This window comes from Musca autumnalis, unplaced genomic scaffold (assembly GCF_047663935.1).
Source record: "Musca autumnalis isolate F117 unplaced genomic scaffold, ASM4766393v1 scaffold_5, whole genome shotgun sequence".
NCBI classification, from domain to species: domain Eukaryota; kingdom Metazoa; phylum Arthropoda; class Insecta; order Diptera; family Muscidae; genus Musca; species Musca autumnalis.
The window spans coordinates 186,945,064-186,964,021 of record NW_027412088.1 but is presented as its reverse complement, the minus strand read 5'-3'; the positions used below and the strand labels follow the sequence as shown (position 1 = coordinate 186,964,021).

At 36.2% G+C, this 18,958-nt stretch overlaps 2 protein-coding genes across 3 annotated transcripts; one reads left to right on the top strand and one right to left on the bottom strand.

The window, feature by feature from the left end:
• LOC141404795 (uncharacterized) lies at positions 1–8,612 on the bottom strand. Of its 2 annotated transcripts, none has more exons than XM_073988514.1 (7): positions 8,264–8,612; positions 4,823–8,121; positions 4,391–4,767; positions 4,055–4,333; positions 1,385–1,697; positions 955–1,211; positions 1–874 (listed from the first exon to the last, which is right to left on the bottom strand). In XM_073988514.1, the coding sequence occupies exons 1-7, from the start codon at positions 8,433–8,435 to the stop codon at positions 712–714; spliced, it is 4,860 nt and encodes a 1,619-aa protein (XP_073844615.1). In that variant the 5' UTR covers positions 8,436–8,612; the 3' UTR covers positions 1–711. The 2 variants fall into 2 exon arrangements, with proteins under 2 accessions (XP_073844615.1, XP_073844616.1); XM_073988515.1 differs by having other exon boundaries at positions 1–871.
• Positions 8,613–12,280: 3,668 nt separating this feature from the next.
• Positions 12,281–17,389, top strand: LOC141405639 (uncharacterized). The gene is made up of 3 exons (XM_073990218.1): positions 12,281–12,521; positions 12,580–12,730; positions 16,425–17,389. The coding sequence occupies exons 1-3, from the start codon at positions 12,392–12,394 to the stop codon at positions 16,774–16,776; spliced, it is 633 nt and encodes a 210-aa protein (XP_073846319.1). The 5' UTR covers positions 12,281–12,391; the 3' UTR covers positions 16,777–17,389.
• The last annotated feature ends 1,569 nt before the right edge of the window (positions 17,390–18,958 follow it).

Genomic DNA, 18,958 nt, shown 5'->3' with positions numbered 1-18,958 from the left:
TTTATTTTTTGATAAGTATTCAAATTTGCATTTTTTATTTATATTTCATCTTTGTTTTTAGCAAAAATATTTATCTTTTTTTTTTTGAATAATTTCTTTTACTTGGAATATTTTTTCTTAACATAACATTACAAAATAGTAAATTATTCATTGTAGATATATTTTAATAATAATTTTTTAGGTATTTTTTTTAGAAATCAAGTGTCTTTCTGCTAAATAAAAATGTGTGAAGAAGGGGAGCGAAGGATTGATGTGTACAACAAGGATGAAATAATAATAATAATAAAAAATCTCACACTTTCTCTGTGTTTCAAAAATGGCACCTAATTTTTTATTCTTTTTTTATAAAAAGTAAAACGATAAAAGCAACAAATAACAAAAAAGGTTGGGTGTAAAATAATTTCATTCAATAAATGTTAAAAATAAAGATAACTAACATGAAGGTTAACAGGAAAGACACTGATTTTATAGCAACGACGAATTGTAATAATTATTCTCTTTTTTTTTTTTTTGAATTCATATTCATTCAGGGGTATGGAAGGTATGTTAAGGCAGGATAAGGAAAGCCTTCGTATTCATTCTTTTTTTTTCAGTTAAATGCTTACAAGTTAGAGGCTAAAGGTGTTTAAGGTTATTGTAAGAACTTACCCAAAAACAATTCACCACCAACACCGACACGGCAATCATTGGCCACAATGTTATGGAACATATTCAGGAGATGGGTGAGGAATTTGCTGTGTTTTCTTCCGGTTGCTGCTCCTGTTTCTTCTTGTTATCCTGTTGTTGCGATATATGTACATATTTACAATTAACATCCTCACAATTCCCCATGAGATCATAGGGACAAATAACGCCATTCGGATCCAAAGTACTACTGGAAAGTGAAATGGGGGAAAAATTCAAGAGAAAAGTACCACAAACTATTGAGTAATAAATGGAAAGATATGATTTTACCCTTCATTACTACAGCGTATGTGTTCCAAGGGGGAAATATAGGAAGGTAGCAGGGATTTTCCAGTATCCTTTTCGGCATCACAATTTGCTTCATCTTCTTCCTCGGTGGCGTTGGGTTTCTTTTCTTTCAACAGCTTATCACTGCAAATGGTTTCATATTCAGTATTGGAATTTGTATCACAGATAATATTAGGCGGTCCTCCCTTAGCCATCATCGCATCACCAGGAACATCATCATCATCGCCGTTATCCTGAAACTAACTCAACAAATAATGTTAATAGGAAAGCGTTAATATTGAAATTTGTGTTTTTTTTGTGGTTGTGATACATATTTTAAGAGTAAGCCTTTCTTTCATCATGTCTATGTTCTTTTTATAGGTAATATTGTAAAATATAGGCAAGTTACTGTTGTCTTGTTGTTTAAACGCACTTCTGTGGTACCGCCAGTTTCTTCTTTAGAAGCTTCTGATGTGGTGGTGACTTCTTCATGGGTGGTTTGAGGAGTTTCATTTATGGCAGGTGATGTTGTTGTTGTTGTTTGATTTGGATTATTGGATGTTGTTTCCTTATCTACAGTCTTGGATTCTTCAACGTGCTCTTCTGCTCCTTTCTTTTCAGTTAATTCACCATTTTCTTCGGTTAATGTCTTTAAGTTCTCAGCCTTTAATGAATTGACTACTTTAATTTCAGTAGCCAAGAGTTTGGTTTTGCTAATAATATTTTGTTTTAAATCATTATTTAATCTATGGGGGAAAAGAGACAAAAAGAATAATTAATATAAGTCATTTTTAAAAGCCTTAGACTTGGGTTTAGATGGGAAGATTGGGTTAAAGTGATAACAACACCGAAAGGTATTTTCTTAAAAGAGGGAAGGTCATCTCATAGAAGATCCTAAAGTGGTCTTATAGAAGTGAAGATGTTCTCAAAGAAGAACACCGGAAGGTCATCTCATAGAAGTCAGGGAGGTCTTTAAATAAAAGGCCGGAAGGTCTTCTCATAGAGGACTTCTTATAGTAGAGCAGAGGCCTGCTCTATTATAAGAAGACATTACGGTAAGAAAACTTTCAATGACCTTCCGGTCCTCTATGAGAAGACCCCTGCAGCACAGCTCATATATGAGAAGACCTTCCGGAAAAGATCATTCGGTGTTCTTCTATGAGAAGTGAAGACCTTCAGTTCATCTATGAGAAGACCTTTAGCTCATCTATGAGAAGACCTTGTTGCCTTCAATAAAAAGAACTTCCGGTGTACTTCCATGTGAAGACCTTCCGGTGTACTTCCATGTGAAGACCTTCAGCTCTTCTATGAGAAGAAGACCTTCAGCTCTTCTATGAGAAGAAGACCTTCAGCTCTTCTATGAGAAGAAGACCTTCAGCTCTTCTATGAGAAGAAGACCTTCAGCTCTTCTATGAGAAGAAGACCTTCAGCTCTTCTATGAGAAGAAGACCTTCAGCTCTTCTATGAGAAGAAGACCTTCAGCTCTTCTATGAGAAGAAGACCTTCAGCTCTTCTATGAGAAGAAGACCTTCAGCTCTTCTATGAGAAGAAGACCTTCAGCTCTTCTATGAGAAGAAGACCTTCAGCTCTACTATGAGAAGAAGACCTTCAGCTCTTCTATGAGAAGAAGACCTTCAGCTCTTCTATGAGAAGAAGACCTTCAGCTATTCTATGAGAAGAAGACCTTCAGCTATTCTATGAGAAGAAGACCTTCAGCTATTCTATGAGAAGAAGACCTTCAGCTATTCTATGAGAAGAAGACCTTCAGCTATTCTATGAGAAGAAGACCTTCAGCTATTCTATGAGAAGAAGACCTTCAGCTATTCTATGAGAAGAAGACCTTCAGCTCTTCTATGAGAAGAAGACCTTCAGCTCTTCTATGAGAAGAAGACCTTCAGCTCTTCTATGAGAAGAAGACCTTCAGCTCTTCTATGAGAAGAAGACCTTCAGCTCTTCTATGAGAAGAAGACCTTCAGCTCTTCTATGAGAAGAAGACCTTCAGCTCTTCTATGAGAAGAAGACCTTCAGCTCTTCTATGAGAAGACCTTCCGCTCTTCCATAAGAAGACTTTCCGATCTTCTAAAAGTAGCCCGTCCGCTCTCCTGAAAGAAGACCTTCCACTATTCTGAAATAAGGTCTTTCGCTCTTCTAAAAGAAGACCTTCCGCTCTTCTAAAAAAAGACCTTCCGCTCTTCTAAAAAAAGACCTTCCGCTCTTCTAAAAGAAGACCTTCCGCTATTCCATAAGAACACCTGCTGGTCTCCTATAATAAGACCTTGAGGTCTCCTATAAGAAGACTTTCTGGTCTCCTATAAGAAGACCTTCCGGTCTTCTATGAGAAGATCTTCCGCTCTTCTAAAACAAGTCCTTCCGGTTCTCTAAAAGAAGATCTTTCCGCTCTCCTGAAAGAAGGCCTTCCGCTATTCTGAAATAAGGTCTTCCGCTCTTCTAAAAGAAGACCTTAGGCTTTTCTAAAAGAAGACCTTCCGCTCTTCTAAAAGAAGACCTTCCGCTCTTCTAAAAGAAGACCTTCCGCTCTTCTAAAAGAAGACATTCCGCTCTTCTAAAAGAAGACCTTCCGCTCTTCTAAAAGAAGACCTTCCGCTCTTCTAGGATAAGAACTTCTTCTGCTCTTATGAGTTCTACACTTCTGGTCTTCTATTAGAAGACAATCCGGTCTTCTCATGAAAGATCACAAGGTGTTCCCAGAGAACCTTCCGGTACTCTATAAAAAGACCATCCGGTTTTCTATGAAAACACCTTTTGATCTTCCATGATAAGACCTTCTGATCTTGCATGAGAAGACCTTCCGGTCTTCCATGACCTTTCGATTATCTATTAGAAAATGGAAGGTCTTCTAAGAGAACACCTTCTGCTCTTCAAGATAAGATCTTCCCGATTTCTTTGATAAGATCACAAGGTGTTCTCATAGAAGACCTTCCGGTACTCTATAAAAAGACCTTTCGGTATTCGTTCTTATCTTCTTGTATAAGAAGTCATGTTTTTCTTCAATTAGATGACCAAATGATATACGCTTTGAAGAGCATAATACTTCACTTCCTCCTTCTTATTTCTTATGAAAGAAAAAAAACTTCTCGCTTACCTATAATCTTCGCCTTTGAGAGTTTTTCCTAAACCAACGGCCGCCTTGAAAACTTTGCTACGTTTTTGTTTCAATGAAGTTATGACCTCATTTGTGCTACATATTGTTGGATATATGCGTGATATTTTTTGTTCTTCTTCTTTGTGTTTGCTTTGTAGCAATTCCATTTCGGCCTTAAGTTGTTTAATGCGTTCTTCTAATTTCAATTTGTTGACTTTGGCTTTTTTGGCTTCTTCAACCAATTTAAGGGATTTATCCAAGTTGTTAACAATTCCGGAGCTAAATAGAAGAAATTTGAAATACTTTCAAATCCAAAACTTGTTCAAAGTGGCTTACCCAATTTTGGCGTACAAATTCTCATAGGAACGTAAGACATCAGTTTTGTGAGCCTTGGAATGATGCTGTAATGTGGATTCATTGGGAGTTGATGATTTTTCATTACTTACAACAGCCGGCGTGGTTGTCGGCTTACTGGCATTTCTCAACAGAACCTTTTTAACCAGACTTGATTTATTATCCACCATTTGTGCTTTGGTGGTTTCTTTTTCCAATTTTGTTTCAATGGCAGTACCATGGCTGTTGCTGGGGTTATTTGAATTATTTTCACTTGCGGAAGATGTTTCTTTTTTGTTTCTTTGGTTTTCCAAGAGTTTCATGCGATGAACCAATTGACGGTATTCATCTTGGGCTGCTGGGGGTAAATGCCTTACAGCCTGTGAAATAATTTAGTGAGAGAATCATTCTGTAAGAAGGTGTGGAACTACTTACCACTGGAGTTTTTAAATTGGTTTCAGCCTTTTCTTTCTTATTGGTCACAGCAATATTTGGAGTCTTTGGTGCCAATGTCTTTCCCAGTGATGTTTTAACGGTAATTGGGGAACGTTTATTGGCTGATTCTTCATTGACTCCTTTGCTTTGTTGGTCAATATCAATTGGTGATTGGGATCTGATGGGTGTAAGACATGGACTTTCCATATTTAAACTCAATGGGCTGGCGTTATCATTATAATCAATTAAGGGCTTATATAAACTATCACAATTAGCCCACTCTTCATCACTGGACTCATTCGATGAGTTCTGGACACTTATAACAAGTTGAGCAACATTACACATATGTTTAACCTGATCCATGGAGGTGATCAAACGTGAATTATCTACAGATTTACTGGCAGGAATGTTCGTTGATGTATCTAGCTTAATTTGTTTTGTGGGCGGTGCTTGAGACTGGACAGAATTTTGTTCAGATTTTATAAGTATGACTTTGCGTTTGGTATCCACATTACGATTTATGACTTTATTGGGTTTGACTATTTTGGTAGTACGTAAAACTGAGTATGTTGGCAGGGGTGTGGGTTTTACAGTACTTGTAACAGTCATCTGTGGAACCGTGTTAGGAAGACCCGCACTACGACTGATGACAATCGCTTTTGTTGGGTCTAATTTTACTTCCTTGACATTTGTGGAAGTTATCGATTTTGTTGTAGTTTTAGTGGCCTTTTTGATTGCAGGCTGCTCATCTTTCAAGCCCTTGGGAGTATTTTGTTTTTTATTTACACTATTAACGTTATTCTCTTTGAGAGCGCTATTAGTTTTGGATGCCTCTTTATTTTTCTGGTTGGTTGGGATTAAATTAGTTAAAGAAGGAGGAGGTTTTGTAGGTCTATCTTCAGTAATAGTTTTTTCAATAGCCAAAGGAAGTTCTTGGGATTTAACAGTGGCTTTTGGAATACAAGGCTCGTCTATCTCTTGGGGTACGGAACTCTTTTGGTTGGATTTTGCAGGAACCTTTTGTTCGTTTTCATTAAGAGCGGGGATGACATCAAGGTCATTACAATCTTGGCTGGTTCCCAAAGATTTTGCTTTAGTTGCCGACAAAATTTCATCCTTAAGTTTTTGCAAACGTCTTTTTATGTCTTCGTCCATTAGGGGAATTTGTTCTTTTTGGTCATTGTTACAGGATGTTTCTTTAGCGGTAGCTCTTTCCTCAACACATGCTTGGTTTTGTAGCTCTGGATCAAATACTGTTTCCCCTTGGCTCTTATGTTTGGCAAAGGATGACTTTTCTCCCTTTTCCCGCAAATGTACATGATCGAATTCACTGTTATGGGAACTGATAATTTCATTCCTATCTTCAAAATGATTCCTATTATCAAAATCCGTTTCCCTAGATGCAGATTTTTCCCAAGGATAATATCCATTGTATTCGATTCTTTCATCGACATAATTTTGACTTGACAGTTCTCTAACTTCGCTATTTGCAAAACGGGATCCAGATTTTTCCAAAACATTGAGGTCATTATCCTGAGACCTGTTAGCTACATCATGATGTTTCGGCTTCTCCTTACTTTCGCAACTACTCTTAAGTTGTTTTGCCTTCCTTTGCAATGTGACCAAGGCCAAAGATTCAGAATCTCTAGAATTATCCTGTGACAAATGGACAAAATCACTTCTCTTCTGTAAGGGGGGTTCGCAAGATTGAGGTCTTGATCGAACACGCTCACTCTTTATTTGACCTTCATACAAATTTGTGTCGTGGCGACACTCAATTTGAGAATGTATTTGCAGTCGTTTAACCGCCTCCTTAAGTATGGCTTCTGTTGGCTTTGGAATCGCTGGCTTAACATCTTCATTCTTGCTCTTGTTGGTTTCTACTAAAGCAGTTTTCTTTTGGTTTTTCGGAGATTGAAATTTAGCCAACAACAAAGCTCTCAATGCCATTTCTTCTTCCTCCTCTTGAAGATCTTCTTCATTGGCCTTGCTAGAGCTATCTACCTCGTTGCTTTCCTTTTTTATTATTTCTTGCACAGAAATTGGTTCAATATTCTCGTTTTGGCTAGGATATGATTCAATTGGTTCAAATTCATTTTCCAATTCCATATCTTGGGCATCACTATCGAGATACTTTTCATTGTATATAAGAACCGGCGGTTTAATATCTTCATAATCATCAACTCCCGGCGGCGGCGGAGGAGGATCGGAGGTATTTAAGGGGAAATCATTAATATAATAATCGCTATTACCGTAGGAATAGATGTTGTCATGTTGTGCAAAATTAGGAAATGCCACAGACTGAGGCATTGGTACAACTCCCCAACAATTATCATTGGCGTCTTCGCTATCACTATTGGCAATATCCATATCCACAGGCTTACAATCAATTTGTGAACTATCATCCTGGCCATCCAGTAACATCAATTGTGGTGAAGCAATGGGACTAACTGTTGCACAGGCATTTTGTGAATCTTCATCCTCTTCCAAATCAATTACCTCAATATCATCCAATTTTTCTTCCGGCATGATTATTTCATCAAAATCTGTGGGAGAATATGCTGCCTCGGCATTGCGTTTCTTGCGCTCCATGTGTTTCTTGAGGACGGCTGATTTTAATGCAATCAAACGCAACTCTCTCTCCTCCATAGAATCGGAAGAATCTTCAGGTACATTGTGTATATTTTCATTTTGAGCTTGACAAATTTCTTCCACATCATCTTCCTCAACTAGATTAATCCCCTTATCATCCAGCCGATGGTGATGTACATGTTCACTAAATACTTCATCTCTTCTCATTAGCTTCTCTTTTAAGCCGTTTTTATGTTTATTTTGGCGTGTGGAGTTTTTCCTATGTCTGGAGACGGCTAAACGCAAAGTATCCCTAATATCTCCACTATAATGATAATCATCTCTATAGTCTTCATTTGCAGAATCAAAACGTAGGGAGCCTTCACTCTCTGATAGGCTAGTTGAAAAATCAGACTCCAGAGAATCGGGTGAATCCAGTGCCAGTTTAAGCCTATCACCACCATAATCTCTGTAAGCATATTTAGCATGTTTTTTCCTTAAAAGTTTTTCTCTTCGTTTACAACGTGTTTTTCTCGACCTTGATGATGTTGATTTCTTAACAATTTGCGTAGAGTGATGTCGATGATGGGCACTACTATTACTATGATGGCGATGACACTTTCCCTTATGTTCCTTATTTTTGTGGCGTTTCCTTTTCTTGGGTGTCTTAAATTCTGTTGATGATATAGATGAGACATCTGTGGGAATCTTAGCTGCACGTTCTATATCTGTAACGCGGTGTGTAGTAGGGTATATAGAGGGTAGGGTGGGGGGTATAGAAGAAAGAACAAAAGTCAATGTCATTGTTGGGGGGCGACATTACAATGGAAAAACGTTCCTTGATCGCTTATCTTTGCAAGTGTTACATACCATAGCTTCTTGAAATTTGTGATATGAATTCAATTTCAGCATTTTTTTCCTCCAATTCTCGTATTCTCATTCTCATTCCAGCCTCTTCATCGCTGGAAATTAGCTCAAATTCGTCCACGATCTCTCCTTCTTCCATCTCCAAATTAGAATTAGGTGGTTCACTTGATTTCATATTTCTGTTGGAATTTTTGCACTTTGATTATCAAAATAAAATTTCTTTCGAAAAAAAAAATTCTTCACGAATTCAATTCATTCAATACGTACAATAGAAAAATTAGGGATTTATCAATTGAGGAGAAAAACGATAAGTCGATTTTCCTTCATCCCAACGACTTTTTTCGTCGGGCACGTTTTAAAATGGCGCCCTCTATTGACAACAATAACTCTGTTCCATTACAGAATACTGAAAAACAGAAAAAAAATTGTTTCTTGCAATTCTGGAACAGACCAAAGAAAGATCAGCGCCATGGCGGAATAAGAAGGTGTTAAGGCCTGCGTACATAAGATGCTCTGCCTGATTGCCTTGCTTTCCTGCTTCATTTTTGACATAATAAAAATAAAAGAATAAAGAAGGCCGAGGAAATTTCGAACTGGATTGCCCTTTTCTTTTTTATTCTTTTATCAGAAGCATGGTAGAACAAGAAAAGGTAGCAGCAATACCCAGCTGACTGAACTGGGTTGTAGTGTTAGTGTCAAATTTCATATGACATTTTATACATTCATTTCTATTTCGATGTACATTAGGGACATATATTTTTTGAGAAAAAAAATATCATTCGGAAAAAACCATTTCCCAGAAAGACTTCTTCATATCAATGATATGTCACCTCCTCCAAGTTCAAACGATAAGCCGCGCAGTAAATCACCGCTTGTAGAGGCGATACAACGTTTGTTAATATGTGAGGTATTTTGTTAAAATTTAAAAAAATAAAGCCCTAATAAACATGTGCCTCTTTGATTTCTAAAACAAAACATTGAAACAGCTTATCCTTTTTCTATGAATTTCCAGCGACCCCAAACTTTTCTGCAAGAATTCTACTTTCTGCGAGAATTTATGCATTTAGTGGAATGATGTGGAACCATAAAAATTGAAAATGTAACGAATTTTCATTCATGCTTTCCAAAATATTTAACCAAATGTGAAAAATTATTAGTTTTTTAAATTCCAATAATTTATAGACATTTCCTTGTTTTGTTTACAAATACAACTGGCAGTAACGTTACAAACAAAAACAAATTCCTTTTTGGTTGTTGTTCGAGTTGTATTTGTTGTAGTATTAACTTTACCTTGTATTTGTTCTACCATGTATCAGAAGCAAGCAAGGTAAGCAGGCAAGGCAGCTTATGTACTCACCCCTTTACATCGATAACAATAATCGATCAATTTACCACACCAAACGTCAAAATATCGCATTACTGTGAATTGCTTGTTTACCCCTGGAAGGAATTTTATTCACAATAATGCATTTTGACAACTAATGTGATAATCAGCTGTTTTTGCCGTTGTACCTGTATTATTGTGCCATGATCAGCACACATTATTGATCTGTCCCTTTAGCTTTAAAAATGGTAAAAGTGGCAAAAGTAGCAAAAGTTGTGAACTGCCCATACCCAGCAAAACGTTTACATCAGTTGATGCAGTTTAATCAGTACAAGCATGGTAAAATAGATGTGTGTTCGTTTACACAAAATTTGTACAAATTGTTACTGGTTTGCTCTATTCCAGAACCTGCAAGAAGCTACTATTTTCTACTCCGATAACATTTTTTCCTTTATGTTATCGAAAAAAAATAGTAAAAATCATGGTATAAGTAAAGAGGTAGATTTAAATGAAAAAAATCTATAGAACCCTTGTTTTTCTTGAATTCCTAAAACTTCAAAATAAAAGCAACAATTGGGTTTGTTTACAATGCATTTTTTGAGCATTTTGTAAAAAACGCGAAAAATGAATGAAGAGTTAAGTTTTCTCCACATAATCGAGTTGTGAATATGATAAACTGATTGTTTCAATGCAAATCTCACCAATTTCTTCCATACAAATGGTCTAAAAACAATTTTAAAAATCATTGAATTCGATTGTTTTAAAATTGTTTGGCATATTATTCAAACACCACACACACACATACACAGTTTGTTTATATTGTTTTGAAGTTTTAGGCATACTCGAATGAAAAAATTTAAATTGACATAAAGCTTTGCTAACCTTTAGCTGAAAACAGATACAACGTTTGATTAAAGTTTTGCGTTGGGCGTCGAGAAAAAAACAACAACAACAGGGCGACGACGATACCAAAGTCCAGCGTTTATCTGTTTGCCGGCATATATTTCAAATGAATTTGAATTTTTCGGCATCATGCCCAACAGTGTAAAAACGGCCAAAACGACACAAAACTTTAATCAAACGTTGTATCTGTTTTCAGCTTTTCTTATTAAACCATGCACTCACACTCTTGTTTATCTTTTGAAGAAATGTGTAGGGATCAACGAACTGTTTTTTTTTTCTTTAGGGATCTCTACAGCAACTGCTTGTAAAATGTATCGAACGGAGTGCATTTTTCATAACTCTGTTGGACTACATCGAAAGAAATCATAACTTCAATTGAACAACTTCCAAAATTTTTTGCCCGGTACATAAACACAAATTATACAAATTCTCCTTTAAATTTAATCGTGACGAGTTTACTTCCTCTGCTCTGCATTTTATGTCATCGCAATTGATTTTGCTTCATCATCCAAAGGGTTTTTTACACATATTGTCCTCCCACTCCAGCTCAGATTTCGAAATTTACTCCAACTCCATTCCAAAATTAATTTCCGTCTCATGAATTACCGCAATGTTCGCAACTTTAGTTTGTATTTCTTTATTTTTTAAACAAATTCTTAGAATTTTAAACACTCTTTTTTATATTTGGAAAAAAAAGACTGCGACGTCTTTTGTAGGGATCAACAAATCGGCTGTAGGGATCTTCAAGCGACTGCTTCTAAAATGTATCGAACGAAGTGCATTTTCATAACTCCGTATGGACTGCATTCAAAGATGTTGTGTTTTTTTGCGTATTTTCCATTTTTTCGTTTCCAAACTATTTCAAAAAACTTTTGTGTAAGAACAATTTTTTTACAGTTCTTTCTTTTACGAGTTTTACTTTTAAAAAGTAAGGGCACGAAGCTATTAAAAAATCAAAAATTTGATTTTGCCACGCGAACAAAATTTTTTGTCTTGTTTTCAATTTTAAGATATAGTGTTAAAGCTGTTTTTTGTCGGAACAATTCACCAATGCATCTACTTTTATAATTGCATAATGTCAACAACAGTAATAAATGTCAAACCTGCTTTTGACAGAATAGGCCATAACAATAAAAAAATGTTATCAGCTGTTATACATTATTTTAACATGCTTGTACTGGGTATGAGCAGTTCACAACTTTTGCTACTTTTGCCACTTTTACCATTGGTCTGTCCCAATAATTGGTATGTTCCTTTACTTTTGAAAATGGTAAAACTGGCAAAAGTAGCAAAAGTTGTAATCTACTTCCATATGAATTGTATGGTGTCTGAAGTAAAGGAACGCTTTTCGAGTAAAACGTTGTAAAACTTGAAGATTCTTGCACGTAAAGGAACAGGGCTAATGTTTGCTGATCTTTCTTTGGTCTGTTCTAGAACTGCAAGAATCTACTTATTTGTACTATTTTCCAGTATTCTGTAATGGAACAGAGTAAAGGCCTGCGTACATAAGCTGCCTTGCCTGCTTACCTTGCTTACTTCTGATAAAAGAATAAAAAAGAAAAGGGCAACCCAGTTCGAATTTTCCTCGGCCTTCTTTAAGCCCTCGGCACATACGGTCCGTCAGCGTTATTTCATGTCACGCGTTAACGCACGGCATTTTAAACAATATGGAAATCCATATGGTTGCACTGATCAACGCAATTTGAAACGCACGGAAGTTAAAATTTTTTTAACTCCATGCGTTACGACGCGCGTTCGCTTTTGACATTTGTTTGTTTACATTTTGTGATCATATGTTACAAATCAAAATGGCGTAAATTGGAAATTGTTGTAGTTATTGTTCATTTCATTTTCTGCGTTTCGCTTGCATTTTTAAGGAAAAATAAAAAATAATATAATTGAAAATGGAAGAAGCCCTGATAAATGCCGTCCAGCAACACCCATGCATATACGACAAATCCTCAAAGGCGTATAGAAATAAATTCTCGAAGGAAAAGGCATGGGACGCTGTGGCAAATGCTGTCGGTAAACCAGGTAAGGAGAAACCAAAATTTATTAAAATTTGTTCTATTATTTTTGTTTATTTTCACAGTAAAACAGTGCCAGACAAGGTGGAAGAGTCTGAGGGACCGGTTTGTGAAGGAAGAGTTGAAGCTGGCTTCGGGGAGTGAAGCTCCCGAATATATGGATTGGAAGTTTTCCGCCTCGATGTCCTTCCTACGCGATCATCTGCAGCCGAGACCGTAAGTTAATTTTATTAATAATAATCCTACTCCTCAATAGAAATTGTAATATATGTATGTGAGTTTGTTTTGCCGATGTACGTGACAGCGCGAAATATTCGCCCTAGGCCCACTTTCTAAAAGAAAGGGTGCTACTAAAGAACCTTTGGCATAAATAGAATACTCTACCATCTGGAGGAAAAATCTAAAATTTTTACCACAGTTAGATCTTTACGTCCTGATTACAAAAATGTAAAGTATGTTTGTCCATACTTCCCGAGATATGGGCCCGTGAAGTTCCGAAAATTCCCTTGTTAGTGTTAGTTTTCGTGCCCTAAATTGGCTCCTGTCCATAGGAGAAAGGAATCCCCGACCGAAGGCCGGCTACTAAGAAAAAACTTGCAATTAAAAAAAATTTCAGATTTTTTCCGTCAGCTGGTAGAGTATTCAATTTGTTCCGAACCTTTCTCAAATAATGAGTGCTTTTATAGAAGATATATAGAACAAAGTAATATTGTTTTCTGTCCAACTTATTGCTGTCACTTGAATTACATTCCACTGTCCTAGAATTACGCAGATTCTTGGCCATTTATTTTGGATCACTTGGCATAGTGAGTGAGTGATACCTCACTAGACCTTGAAAAGATGAACCGATTGGTTTCACACGATGACTTGGCAGACAATAGGTGTGTCGTTTAATCAATAATTTGTACATGTCCAGTAGCTTCTTGTAAATGTTACCGATTTTTGTCGGAAACTCAAGAATTAAGTTAAAGATTCGACTAAATGTGGGTGCGCCATTGTACAGGCCTTGGTTCCGAGATTGAAGGAACTAGATGAACGAATGAGCCAAATGTAGTTCCAATAATTTTTTCTTGGGAATAATTAATTTGAACTGTTCGTTCCGAAATTACGCAGATGTTTACAAATTTTTTGTAATAGGAAAATATGTCAAATGTTACGTTAAAGAAATCGAAAGAATTTGTAATCTTTCATATCAGGGTTTCATCGATTCCATAGAAGACCAGTTGCAGGTGAGAACAGAAGTCTATATGCTGGCCGTGGAGGAGCAAACGTGGATAAATCATTACAACAGATCATACAACAAGGCAATGGATTTGTTAAGGCAAGACAAGTTGAGTCAAATCTGGCCTCGGCCATAGATGCTCTCCAATAATGTCTGCTCCCTTAGAATGCAAAATAATTCTTTTCCAGCAGGCTTCCAAAAAGCAGTATTATCAATATCTGCGTGCACTGAAAACTTTGGAAATGCCACATTTACCTAAATTGCAAAATTACAAATTTGCTTCATGCTATAACGGTGATTGAGGACAATATAAGTGATTCATCGGAAGCTGATTTTAGAGAGCTTCTGGAAAGAAGCAATCGAACATACCAAAAAGTTGTGATATCAATACCATAATCGAAGATCCCAAGAACTCGACGAAGAAAAGTGCTGCGGACACTGCGACAACAGATGAGGAAAATTTAAGTACCCAAGATTGAATTGATTTTTCACTAATATAACAGCGAAGTTATCAAGCAAAGCTAGTATTGCAGCCACCTCCAGGAATGCATGATAATTTGGATGCCTATAAATTGTACATTTGTTCCATTGCGGGTTTCTTTGTGCTCGAATATTATGTAAAGCTGGTGATGTTGTGACCACTAGCTATTTGGAGGATTTGTGGTCAACATCGCTGACAAAATTTGTCGATGAAATAGGTATGAGCTCGTCGTCATGGACCGATCCAAACATTTTGCTGAGAATTATGAAGTGCATTACGCTTTCAATTAGCACATTTAGTGCTATGGTTATTTTAATTCCTTGCGGCAATTGTCAGTTTGAAGGAGAAAGGTGTGTGGCATATTGTAACCCTTTGCCTCTCAACACCCTCTCACGCCGACAAAATGACAATTGCCGCAAGGAAATTGGCCTAATGTAAATATGGACTTGGATGTATATTTAAAAAATGTTGGAATGTTACCAATTCTACAACGTTGGGTCCATGTTTTCCGTGGCATGCTCGACAAGGAACAACTCTGCTCATGGTTGTAGAAAACATTTAAGAATTTGAAGCAATAATTGAACGTTTTCTCTTCCATTCAGAACAATTGGAAAACGCCCCCTTTCCCAAAAAGTTCACATTTTCCAGCATGGTACCAGACGATGATACACGTCAAACCAAAGAGTTTATGTATGCCTTAATGAAATTTGTTGATGATCTAACGCTTTCACCCACTGAAGTTGCTACCATTGTGAGAAAAGGTGCAGCTTTAGCAGTTACCTGTGGGTGATATTTCGGATCTTATACAAATTGTAACTGATACACAATATTTGGAAAAGATACGTCAATTTTTTGCCCTGTACCTGTACTATTTATTTATTTGTTCAATTTAACATGTATAACAAAGCCAATAGGCCAATTATTGAAATACAATATGGAAGAATGTGTCACATATTTACATGATTATTATACCAAAGAGGATCGTTACAATTTATTATATTCACAATCGATTATCATATTGGAGAAAAACTGCTGGAAACAGTTTTAAAACAATTGGAGAATTTATCTGATGGGCAAAATTGAATACATGTGTATGTAGGTTTTTGAATCCATTTCCCAACATTCCTCAGATGTGAAATTTTGAAAACAACGATGAATTGTGACTCAATTCGACAGGAGATAGTTGAGTAGGTTTGGTAAGGCAGTTGAAAAGGTGGAGAGTAACGCGTGGGCATCTTCCGCATGCTGAGCAGATGTTTTGTACGGTGTCAGCAATCCAATACTAAGACGTCTGCACCATCCAGATCGTAATTGAGCCAAACGTAGCGTGTTTTCACGGTAACGCCCGACCATCACAATGGTATGCTTTCGTTGTATACAGGAAGAATCTTTGTCTCCCTATGTAGATGGTCCAGGGCAGACATGAGGAGGCACCCTGTTGTAGTTGTGACAGCTTTGAATATTTTTCCATTGTGATCTAGGGATTCTCTCTTGTATCGTTGGCTTGTCACAGATAGTCGTGTTATGCACGGACGACGGGAACATGCTGTCGGATGTGACCCCTAGAATATTGGGATAGTTTGTGGTCGGAATTCTGCTATCATCGACCGTGACATTCAACTCTGTTCTCACCTCTGTCGTCCATGTGGTTAGTGGTGGGTATTTGCATATTCCGCGCGTGGAAAAAGATGGTAAGATCAGTCAAATAGGAATTCAGCATTTCACAAATGATATCAAGATCGTACCATCGTACGTACGCATACGTTACGATCTCAATTCTGGAGGGGGGTTGAACACAGGAGAGGTAAAGGTTACAATTTTGAATGTTTGCATTTGAACCATGGCACAATTACCCAGGTATGGCATCGTAAAATTTTGAATATGTTATGTCAAAACTTTCTTTATGTTGTTGGGGAAATTACAACAAAAATATTTTTTTATAAAGGGATTTGACTTTTCATATTCGATCAGCTGGTGTAATGCACTACCTAGTAGTTCTGCCATGATTTGAACCTAACCTGAATTGAAATAAATTAAATAATGGATATGTTAACTTCAGTTCAATGTCAACGTAGTCGGCATCGTCGACTATATCCTTCCCAAATCCTTTGTATATGAATTATTAAATGATTTTTTACTACCTAAATGCAAGTATTTACAATGTTTTCTATATTTTTGAAATGTAATATTTTTATATGTATTTCTAGAACAACAAGCAATTTCGATTCCTATCAAGGAGAAGAGTATTTAACAGAGGACTTTGAAAGTTCTTATGAAACTTCATTTGAAGTGTTGCCGCAGGCAACTCCAGAAACCTCTCCTACTGATCTTCCAAAAAATAAGAAGCGTAAAACCGATGAAGCCCACGAGAAATTTTGCGAAGTAATGGGAAACCTTAATAGTGCAGTCAAAGTGAGCATGGAAGGAGAATTAACAAATAATGGATTTTATAAGTATATTGATTCCATGTTAAAAACGATGGATGACAAATCTAGAAGGCTAATAGAAGTTGAAATAATAAATCTTGTTGCAGAAAGAGTAAATATTTTATATATTTAATAGACTTAGTATAAAACATATCATTTGAATTGAACTTGTACCTTTTATATACTTATGGACTGACTATATATAATGTTTTTTTAAGTTACTTTTTATATCTTTTAAGTAAATATTTATTGCCTAGATGACTGTTTCTCTAAAACCTAAGTAAACCAATAAAACATTATTCCAATTGTCAGTTTTTAGGACACCATCATCCCCTCCTAAAAACAGACAAATTTGAGCAATGATTTTTTTTTACTAGAATTGGTCGATTTTCTGTCTGTTTTACCTTTTATTTAAATACATATCATGTATTGAACTTTATAAAAAATGTATATCGTCATAAGTGTTCCTAGTCTTACCTACCCCCATTACTATATGTCTTCTTTTGTTAACGTTTGGATTTTCCGAACAGATTTATAGAGTTCCGGTTATTTAAAGGTAAATGTGATCGTTAAATTTCATGGAGGACATTCTTGTCATTAACTTTAATGTGTAAAATATATTTGTGATGACTGCAAATTGGTTCATTTTGCGTTTTAAAATCCATCCAAAAGTAAAAGAAGACATAATAGTGGCCCTTAGAGTAAATAATTTTTCCATTTTATTTGAAATAAATATTTTGAATTCATATTAAAATTGTTTCATTTCGATTAAAAGAAATCTATATACATACATATATTGTATACAAGAAGGACCTAAGTCAAACAGAATGAAATTTGGTACTTATTGCTTGGCATATTTAAAGAATGTTTTACTTTACTTTTTTACTGTGATATTAAATAAATAAAATAAAAAGTAGAGATCATAGGTTTGTGAATATCCCGTATTACGGATACGTATTCCTAGATATGTAGCCTTTCAGTATATCTCTTATTTCAAATGCTCTTTTCGAAGCATTATTAGAATTATTTTTTTTAAGTTTTGTTAGATTTTTCTGGTTTTTTATCTCGTCTCTCCACAAACCCTTTCTACCGTCCTTATCGCCCGCAAAGTTCTTAGGGCAGTACTTCTCATCATTATCCTTCAGAAAGTTGTGAAGGACAATAGTTGCTTTCACAATATTTTCAGCAACATGTGGGCTAACATATAGTGGACCAAGTAATATCCTCCACCTAGCCGTTAATATCCCAAAGGCATTCTCGATAGTCCTCCTTGCTCTGGAAAGTCTCATATTGTACATTTCTCTGTCTGCAGGGAGAAGTATTCCTGGATAGGGACGCATTAGATTGTTTCTTAGCGGAAAAGCTGCATCTCCCACGAGAAAATAGGGCACATTTTCCCCACCGACTTCTATTGGAGCATCTGGAGGTAGATTTAGCTCGTTGTTTAGAAGACTTTTTCCAAACTCAGAGTTTCTTAGCACGCCACCATCACTTTGTGATCCATATGCCCCTATATCCACAACTGTAAACCTGTAGTCTGCGTCGCAAACCGCCATTAAAACTATGGAATATGTACCTTAACAAAAAAATAAAAGTTAGTTCCTTCTTCCAAGTTTGGATTTAGGCAAATACCTTTATAATTGTAGTACATTGATCCTGAATTGTGTGGGGATTTTATATATACATGTTTTCCATCAATGGCTCCTACACAATGTGGAAAATTCCATACTTCTTCAAACCTTTCCGCCATTTTCGACCAGTCTGCTGTCAATGGAGTTTCTAGGTACTGAGTCGAGAGTTTTTCCCAAATCTTTTGGCACGTATCTTTTATAATATATCTCACTGTTGAGGCTCCAATCTTGAATGTCACGGATAAATAGCTTACACTATCCCCATTTGCCAGATATCTGGAAAAGTAAGTACATATAGTTATCCTAAAAACACTAAAATTATTTTACTAACTTACATTAGCGTTAAAAACAAACGACACTTTGCAGAAATTGTGGGTCTATTTGAATTTTTGGTTAATTCAGATTCCAATATATGGAAGAGGACATCAAATACTGCGGGCGTCATTCTTACCAAAAGTTGGAATTGTTCCAAGTCAGTATTATATAGTCTTTCGAAGTCCAGAGCAAAGAAGCCGTCCTCATCCCTACGTTCAAAGAGAGGCCTCACCCAAAACCTTCTTGGTCTTGGTAAACATTTCAAAGCCTCATATAACCCGTAGGCAATATTTGCATAATAGCGTATTGTTAAAATATCCATCAAGATAAATAATTTTCCAGATTTTGTTTTCAAACAAATTTCTAATT